Below are 10,000 nucleotides of genomic sequence, written 5' to 3' on the forward strand. Positions count from 1 at the left end.
TCGTGTGTGTGTGTCGTGTGTGTGTGTGGGTCGTGTGTCGTGTGTGTGTCGTGTGTGTGTGTGTGTGTGTGTCGTGTGTGTGTGTGTGTCGTTCAGGTGCCCAGGAAGTCAGTGTATGACCAGCTCAATCACATCCTGATCTCAGACGAGAGGCTCCCGGAGAACATCATCCTCATCAACACAGTGGACTGGCAGGGGCAGGTGTGTGTGTGTGTGTGTGTGTGTGTGTGTGTGATTCCCAGCGCTCCCAACGCCACACTCAGGGGAATGCAGGAACTTTATGATGTAACCCTGAATGCAGGCGATGCCGCTTTGGATCGAGCGTCTGTAGTGTAGTTATTATTACTGTCCATAAATCAGTACAGGTGTGTGTATGATCATCCATTCTAGTGTAAGTCCGTCTCTCACACTGGCTTCATACGGTCTCCTCATCCGTGTAGTTTTGATGAGCTCAGGCGTGTGTGTTGTGTGTTGTGTGTTGTTCAGTATGTGTCGGAGCTGCTGCAGAAACACACTCAGCCAATCGTGTCGACCTGCTCTTCTGCTGACGTCCAGGCAGCGTTCAACACCATTGTCACTCGCATACAGAGATTGTGAGTGACCACACACACACACACACTCTCACACACACACTCTCACACACACACTCACACTCACACACACACGACACACACACGACACACACACGACACACACACACACACAGTATCACAGCTCTATAAATGCACTGTTTCTGTAAGCGTCTGAGTGTTTCTGATCGTCGCAGCGGTTCATTATCACTTGAGTCTTGAGCATCTACAGCTGTCAGTGTGATATGATCCTCATAACACACACTCTAACACTCTAACACACATTCACACACACTCTAACACTCACACACACACTCTAACACACACTCTGGTCAGCCAATCAGAATCCATCCTGCTTTAAAGAGCTCGAGCACTTAAAACCGCACACAACAAAACTGCAGCACACTTATTATAAATAGAACGTTATCCTCTGGTGTGGACACTAATATAGCTATCGTTATAGTTAATATATTTATTATATATATATATGATAGTTATAGTTAATATATGTATTATATAGTTATCAATATAGTTATAGTTACTACAGTTATTGTTTTATTTATTGTTATAATTATAATTCCACTTTTAGTTATTTTTTACTTACTTTACCACTTTTTAGTTACTTTTAGTCATATTTATCGTTACATCTGTAGTTCTCGTATGTATGAGAGTCAGCGTCCAGTGGGCCTCAGATCAGTGTGTGACCGTGTCATGTGACTCCTCCCGTGTCATGTGACTCCTCCCGTGCCATGTGACTCCTCCCGTGTCATGTGACTCCTCCCGCAGCTGTAACTGTAACGCCCAGACTCCGCCCACAGTGAAGGTGGGCGTGGCCGGGGATCAGGGCTATCTCAGCACAGTGCTGCGCTTCTTCGTGGAGCAACTGGCCAACAAGACTCCTGATTGGCTGAGCTACATCCGCTTCCTCATCATCCCGATCGGTGAGCGCCGCGCTGATCTCCATGTCAGGTGTTTTCAGGGTTTATAATAATACTGGTTTATTGAGTTTTTACACACTAACGTTGTGTTTCTCAGGTTCCCATCCTCTCGCCAAGTGTGTGTCGTCCTTCGACTGTAAGTTCAGCAGTTTGTTCATGGAGCCGTCGTGGAGGGAGCTGTTCTGCCGGTCAGAGCCTCCCAGCGCAGGTGATGTGTGTGTGTGTGTGTGTGTGTGTGTGTGTGTCTGTTTCACCTGCATCTGTCTCACATCAGACTCGTATCCCATCAGCCCTCACTGCCACAGGCTCATCTCATGCTCACTTACAGTTTGACCCCAATATGGAGATGAAATGAAGTGCTGCTGCAAACTCTTGACATTTACCTGTTGTGTGTGTGTGTGTGTGTGTGTGCCTCCACAGACTCCGTTGATGTCGCTGGACGGATTATTCAGTATCTCGCTGGAGCGAATGTGTCTCATCAGTTTCCCATCTCTGAGGCCATGCTCACCTACAGACAGAAGAGGTGTGAGTGAGTGAGTGCGCGCGTGTGTGTGTGAGTGAGTGCGCGCGTGTGTGTGTGAGTGAGTGAGTGCGCGCGTGTGTGTGTGAGTGAGTGTGTGTGCGAGTAAGAGTGAGTGTGTGCGAGTAAGAGTGAGTGTGTGTGAGTGTGTGTGTGTGAGTGTGTGTGTGTGAGTGTATGTGTGTGAGTGAGTGCGCGTGTGTGTGTGAGTGTGTGTGTGTGTGTGTGTGTGTGAGTGTGTGCGAGTAAGAGTGAGTGTGTGTGTGTGTGTGTGAGTGTGTGCGAGTAAGAGTGAGTGTGTGCGAGTAAGAGTGAGTGTGTGTGAGTGTGTGTGAGTGTGTGTGTGTGAGTGTGTGTGTGTGAGTGTATGTGTGTGAGTGAGTGCGCGTGTGTGTGTGAGTGTGTGTGTGTGTGTGTGAGTGTGTGCGAGTAAGAGTGAGTGTGTGTGTGTGTGTGTGAGTGTGTGCGAGTAAGAGTGAGTGTGTGTGTGTGTGAGTGAGTGCGCGCGTGTGTGTGTGAGTGAGTGTGTGTGAGTGAGTGTGAGTGTGAGTGAGTGCGCGTGTGTGTGTGAGTGAGTGCGCGTGTGTGTGAGTGCGCGTGTGTGTGTGTGTGTGTGAGTGTGTGTGTGTGTGTGAGTGTGAGTGTGTGTGTGTGTGTGTGTGTGTGTACATGTTTTTCTATCTTCAACCTGAAAGCAAACTGGGCGCTCCACATCAGGTGTGTATCAGGCCACGCCCCCTCTGCTGGAACAGGAAATGATGAATCTTGAATAAAGGATGTAATGGCCAGTGTATATCGCAGTAGAGTTTGGGATAATACTTTATTTTAGTGTCCTTGTTACATATGTTACATGAACTTACCGTAGTAATAACAGTAAAGTATGCATCATTACACACAACTGACCCAAACCCTAACCCTACAGTGAGTGCATGGAGTTGCTTAATATTACTCAGCACTTAAATATATAACTACACTGTAACAATGACACCTTATAATAGAGTGTAACGAGTATGCTGATGGAAACACACACTCTCAGTAATGAGACATTGCTTGTTTTATTTGTTTGTATATTTCTGCTTTATTATGCGCATCCTCTGACAGAATCATCATTATTATAATTATTATTATAATTAACACTTATGCCCTCATTTCTTCTCATCCTGCGTTTGCATTCCAAGGAAGAGGAGTTTGTATTTTGATTTGTACATCAGGTATCTGACCTCTGACCTCTATTGTTCCATCTCTACATTTGATTTGTCCATCTCCAGTCACATGACCTTCTCTGTCTCATCAATGCCTGAAGATCTGCAGATCTGTCGAGACTGCCGTTGGTCTCGCAGGCTCAGGCTTTATTAGCTTGTGTTTGATTCGGCCAGTGGATGATGGTCAGATGCTCGTGTCCTCGGGCCACATGTGTGTGTGTGTGTGTGTGTGTGATCAGGTGTTTCTGCTCATCTCATCGTGATGTTCATCTCACCGGTCAGACGTGTTGTGTGCTGCAGCTTTATAACCTCTCTCTCTCTCTCTCTCTCAGTCCGGATGAAGACTCGTGCCAAAAGTTTGTGCCGTTCATCGGGGTAAGCCTGCAGATGTCACATGATGATGTATGAGTGTGTGAGCAGAGGCTAACGCTTGTTGCGCTCCGTCAGGTGGTGAAGGTGGGGATCGTGGAGCACAGTCTGTCCACATCGGGTGAGTTCAGATCCTCAAAGCATTCTGGGTCGACCCTCACGTTTGGTTACGTTTGAAATATGTAGTGACTGATTTTATAAAATCTCAAACTCAATCTTTTCGCATTAAATTTGGATGCTGAGTTAATAATTTTGTGGCTCACTCAACATTATATGTTTGGTCTAAAACGCTAAAACTGTTCTCATGTTTAGCAGATGAGAGTGAACTCTGACCTCTGTGCAGGACTGTGAGATGAAGAGTGTGTGAAGTCACATATTTTAACAGTGTGAAAGTGAATATAACAGGACAACACCACTGTAAACATCAATATCTATGGGTTCAAAATGCGTCACATGACTAAACTTACATCATCGCTTTTAAATCCCTCAGTTTCCCAGTCCACACTACAGCGTTTTCAGAAGGGTTAGTTTTCATTAGTAAAGCCCGTCAGTGTCGACGGAAGGACCAAACCGAGAGAAAAGATGCGTTTCAAACTCAAATGTATTAGTGTATTCGTGTGGACAAGACCTTAAAGGTGCCGTAGAATGGATTATTTTATTATTTTAGAATGTTTCCTGGGGTGCCCTTATAATGTTAGTATGTTTTTTAGATCAAAATTTGTTATAATTTAGAAATAAAAGGCATATTTTCTAGCCTGATTTCATCCCCTGATTTGAACACTCAGTTTGAAGGGGCGTGTCTGTGTGAGACTTCAGTGTAAACGCCCACTGCTGTGATTGGCTGAGAGACTTCAGTGTAAACGCCCACTGCTGTGATTGGCTGAGAGACTTCAGTGTAAACGCCCACTGCTGTGATTGGCTGTGAGACTTCAGTGTAAACGCCCACTGCTGTGATTGGCTGTGAGACTTCAGTGTAAACGCCCACTGCTGTGATTGGCTGACATGCTTGCATATGAAATATCTGGCATTAATGTAGAGCTATTAAGAGCAGGCGCGCTCAACTCGCAAAATAGTTTATGGGTGCGAGTAATAAAAAACGTTTATCAAAAGTAAAGATGAAAAACCGCACTCTCAGGTTCTATTTTCATACATTTATTATTACTATGTCCTCACAAACGCGTTTCGGCCTAAGCCATCATCAGTGTGTACTATGAAACACCGAAAAAATAGTTTTTTAAAAGAAACACATCGCAGGTGAACCTCATTCCGCAAATCATCAGCACCTTCAGGTGCATCAAGTTACCAACATTATGGAAACACCAGGAATAACACAACATACCATATGTAATGTCCATGTGACCCTTATGAACAAGTTATACAAGAAAAAAAAAAAAAAAAAAAAAAAAAATTATATATAAAAAATAATTTCAAATTACATGATTTCATAAACAATTCAAAGGCAATTCTTCATTTAGACCATTAGGGTATACTATTTGAACTGTATAAACAAATTAATTTCAAAATACATGGTAAATACATTTTTACATGATCTCAATGACAAATTACATGATTTCATAAAAAACAATTCAAAGGCAATTCTTCATTTAAACCATTAGGGTATACTGTTTGAAGTGTAAAAATCCAAAATGCCTCTCGCTGAAGAAGGTAACGCTCCCTATCTCCACCCCGTTGAAAAGGTTTAACTAACTCAATGCCTTGAAATTTCAAAGTACAGATATCATGTCCAAACTCATTAAAATGTCTCGCCACGGGTGACTTAATATCGTGATTGCGTATGTTACTTTTGTGTTCGTGTAATCTTGTTCTTAACTCTCTTTTTGTTTTACCAACATAACAAAGCCCACATGGGCATTTAAGCAAGTAAACAACAAAGGACGTACGGCAAGAAATTCTCCCTCTCACAGAATATGTCTTGCCGGTCCGTGGATGTGAAAAGGAATTACCCATAATCATCGCATTACAATTAATGCAACTCCTACAAGGGAAATTGCCCGGATCTAGGGCTGTAAGCCAATTGGTAGGCGAAGTGTAAGAATCAGCTCTAACCAGCATATCTCTCAAATTACGTGATCTCTTATAAGCAAAAAGCGGAGGGTTTTGAAAAGTCTGGCCGATCTGTGCGTCACTCGATAAAATATGCCAATGTTTATTCACTATTGATTTGATTTTGCCCGAAAGGGGAGAAAATGTCGTAGATAAGACAACTCGATTATCTGAAATGACTGTTTTTTTCTTAAAAAGTGATTCACGTTCAATACCACGTACCCTGTCCAAACTCGAGTCGAGATTCATATTATCGTAACCTTTTGAAAGGAACCGGTTATATACTACTTTCACCTGGTTTTCAAATTCTTCATCAGTACTACAAATCCTTCTTATACGCAAAAACTGACTATACGGGAGGCTTTTTTTCATAGATGGAGGGTGATAACTTTTAGAATGAAATTTTTAATCAACTTGGAGACCAGGAATTCTACTCCTCCCTGACTTGCGATCCCACGAGTCGCTTCTTTAATATGATAAAAAAAACTTTGATTGGTGGCGAATCAGACAATTACATCACTAAGGAGGAATCTGACTTTTTATTACAAACTCATCCAGTACGACCGGTTTTTTACACCTTGCCGAAAATCCACAAAAAATGCGAGGGAACTATTCCAGGCCGTCCAATCGTGGCCGGTTGCCAGTCCTTAACTGAGCCTATCTCTCAGTATGTAGACTGGCACATTAAGCCAATTGTCTGGACATTACCCTCATATTTAAGGGACACTACTGATTTTTTGAGTAAACTGATGAATGTCAATGTATCAGATGATGATTTGTTATGCACTATGGATGTAACTAGCCTATATACTAATATTCCACATGATTTAGGTTTATGTGCTTTAGAACATTATTTAAAATCTAGAGATGTTGACAAGCCTCCAACAAAGTTCTTATGGGATCTGGCACATACGGTGCTGACCATGAACTATTTCAAATTTGAAAACGGTTTTTATCTTCAAGTGAAAGGTACGGCTATGGGTTCTCCATTTGCCCCTAATTATGCAAACTTGTTCATGGGCAAATTTGAAGCAGACTTTGTGTATTCTTCAAGTAACATTTTTCATCACTGTTTGAAGTGTTGGTTTCGATATATTGACGATGTGTTTTTCGTTTTTAGTGGAACAGTTGAAGAACTGTTAATCAATTTCACGAATTCTTAAATTCCAGACTTGACTCCATACGATTTTCATTGGAATACAGTATGTCTTCTATATCGTTTCTTGATGTTAAGGTTTTTAGATCTACTGGACAGACTCTTCAGACGACAGTATATCGTAAATCCACAGATAAGAATAATTTTTTACATTCTAAAAGTTATCACCCTCCATCTATGAAAAAAAGCCTCCCGTATAGTCAGTTTTTGCGTATAAGAAGGATTTGTAGTACTGATGAAGAATTTGAAAACCAGGTGAAAGTAGTATATAACCGGTTCCTTTCAAAAGGTTACGATAATATGAATCTCGACTCGAGTTTGGACAGGGTACGTGGTATTGAACGTGAATCACTTTTTAAGAAAAAAACAGTCATTTCAGATAATCGAGTTGTCTTATCTACGACATTTTCTCCCCTTTCGGGCAAAATCAAATCAATAGTGAATAAACATTGGCATATTTTATCGAGTGACGCACAGATCGGCCAGACTTTTCAAAACCCTCCGCTTTTTGCTTATAAGAGATCACGTAATTTGAGAGATATGCTGGTTAGAGCTGATTCTTACACTTCGCCTACCAATTGGCTTACAGCCCTAGATCTGGGCAATTTCCCTTGTAGGAGTTGCATTAATTGTAATGCGATGATTATGGGTAATTCCTTTTCACATCCACGGACCGGCAAGACATATTCTGTGAGAGGGAGAATTTCTTGCCGTACGTCCTTTGTTGTTTACTTGCTTAAATGCCCATGTGGGCTTTGTTATGTTGGTAAAACAAAAAGAGAGTTAAGAACAAGATTACACGAACACAAAAGTAACATACGCAATCACGATATTAAGTCACCCGTGGCGAGACATTTTAATGAGTTTGGACATGATATCTGTACTTTGAAATTTCAAGGCATTGAGTTAGTTAAACCTTTTCAACGGGGTGGAGATAGGGAGCGTTACCTTCTTCAGCGAGAGGCATTTTGGATTTTTACACTTCAAACAGTATACCCTAATGGTTTAAATGAAGAATTGCCTTTGAATTGTTTTTTATGAAATCATGTAATTTGTCATTGAGATCATGTAAAAATGTATTTACCATGTATTTTGAAATTAATTTGTTTATACAGTTCAAATAGTATACCCTAATGGTCTAAATGAAGAATTGCCTTTGAATTGTTTATGAAATCATGTAATTTGAAATTATTTTTTATATATAATTTTTTTTTTTTTTTTTCTTGTATAACTTGTTCATAAGGGTCACATGGACATTACATATGGTATGTTGTGTTATTCCTGGTGTTTCCATAATGTTGGTAACTTGATGCACCTGAAGGTGCTGATGATTTGCGGAATGAGGTTCACCTGCGATGTGTTTCTTTTAAAAAACTATTTTTTCGGTGTTTCATAGTACACACTGATGATGGCTTAGGCCGAAACGCGTTTGTGAGGACATAGTAATAATAAATGTATGAAAATAGAACCTGAGAGTGCGGTTTTTCATCTTTACTATTAATGTAGAGCTATCTGGAAAACTTTTACTATTACAGCTTTTATACGTTTTTACTATTACAGCTATCGGGATTAACGAATCATGAGAAGTTTTTTAAGTATTTAGATCTATTCCCATCACATAAAAGGTTGCAGTGATGAGCACTGAGCAGATGACAGCCTGTTGATCGCGTGAATGAAGATCTTATCACTGCAACGCGATTTACTGATGCATAAACAGTGTTGAACGACTTTGAGAGAAAGATTATCTGTCTGAACTTGAACAATTACACATCAGAAATCCACATAACCCACTGGTTCTCCCGAGGCTCGGATGAAGGAGCTAAAAAAATATTTTTGTGTTCATTTGTACATCCAAGCACTGAGCAGCTGCCATGCTTCGCTCGTTTGCAAGCCATGATGTCTCTCGAGGAAAAAACAATATATCGCGCTGGATCTAGATAACACAGTGTAAATTATCGTTAATAAAATCACTACTTACCGCTTGCGGGAATATAACTTTAGTTGAAATTGACCCCTTCGTCCGTTTGAGACGCCGAGAGAAGCCTGGCTGCTTGATATTGTTCCAGGTTAGGAAAACAGTCCGTGGTGAAATGGGCAGAGCAACTAACAACTTCGAATTAAACTGTAGCGGTATCCGATTATAGATAGATTATAGATTATAGATAGATCTGCCATTTTCCCTATGATCCTCGCTTGTTTCTTCACCTGCAGAACCTCTGATGATTCGGCTGTGCAGTTCTGCCTGGCACTGAGCATGGGCTGGCATATGCACATTTGTGGAGGCGTACATATTAATGATCCCGACTGTTGCGTCACAGTCTGTGTTATGTGGAGATTCGCCTGTTTTTCAGGGGTGTTTTTCAAAAACAAGATTTAAATAAGAAAGAGAAAACTATGGTGTTTGAGACTCACTGTATGTCATGTCCATGTACTGAACTCTTGTTATTTAACTATGCCAAGATAAATTCAATTTCACATTCTAGGGCACCTTTAATGCATGACAGTAAAGCCCTTAATCTGTGTCATCTTTTGATCATTAATCAAATTAAATTTACGTAGTTTTCAGCAGTGCTGGTCCTTCTGTGCGCTGACGTCATCAGTCAGGCCGGGTGCTGGTCCTCAGGAAATGAGGTCACATCTGCTCTACGCTCTCTCTCTCTCTCTCTCTCTCTCTCTCAGTCTCATAAATAGATTTCCCAGCGTGAGGCATTTACAGTCGGGCAGCAGCGCATCGACTCTCTGCCTCGTATGTGGGTCAGATGCAGGTCCTCAAACACTCCCAGGGTTCATCAGTGCAGGAGTGTGTCCGCAGACGCTGTAAGTGTGTGTTCACCTGTGTGTGTTCGCAGTGGACTCTGATGATGCCATGAATGCGGGTGTCGTGTCCTCGCCCACGCCCTACGGGAAGGAGATGTGTGTGACTCCGCCCCCCTCTCCCTCCACATGTGCCGTTTTCTCCGGAGTGGGGTATGACATCATCACATCACATGACATGACCAACACGTGTGTGTTTGAGTGAATCTGGGTCACATTACACACCAAAATCAGCATACTGTACCAGTCCTTGACTGGCTTCATGAGACTCACTGTGTGTGTGTGTGTGTGTGTACACGAGTATGCATGTGTGCGTGTATGTTGTGTGTTTGTGCGTGTGTGTGTATGCGTATGTGTGTTTGTGCGTG

At 41.8% G+C, this 10,000-nt stretch overlaps 1 protein-coding gene across 2 annotated transcripts in view; it reads left to right on the plus strand.

Annotated features, from left to right (window-relative positions):
* The window catches only part of LOC311070208 (phosphofurin acidic cluster sorting protein 2), a 54,396-nt gene that overhangs the window by 37,613 nt on the left and 6,783 nt on the right, over window positions 1-10,000 (plus strand). Inside the window, exons 14-22 of one of the 2 annotated variants that reach the window (XM_084093939.1) lie at window positions 97-201; window positions 487-593; window positions 1,356-1,510; window positions 1,605-1,715; window positions 1,928-2,030; window positions 3,206-3,238; window positions 3,562-3,604; window positions 3,677-3,719; window positions 9,668-9,785. In XM_084093939.1, coding sequence (XP_083950065.1) covers window positions 97-201; window positions 487-593; window positions 1,356-1,510; window positions 1,605-1,715; window positions 1,928-2,030; window positions 3,206-3,238; window positions 3,562-3,604; window positions 3,677-3,719; window positions 9,668-9,785 — 818 coding nt within the window. The remainder of the gene's footprint in view (window positions 1-96; window positions 202-486; window positions 594-1,355; window positions 1,511-1,604; window positions 1,716-1,927; window positions 2,031-3,205; window positions 3,239-3,561; window positions 3,605-3,676; window positions 3,720-9,667; window positions 9,786-10,000) is intronic. The other variant, XM_084093940.1, reaches the window with a different exon arrangement.

The sequence above is a fragment of the Abramis brama genome (genome assembly GCF_963993115.1).
Source record: "Abramis brama genome assembly, chromosome: 19".
NCBI classification, from domain to species: Eukaryota; Metazoa; Chordata; class Actinopteri; order Cypriniformes; family Leuciscidae; genus Abramis; species Abramis brama.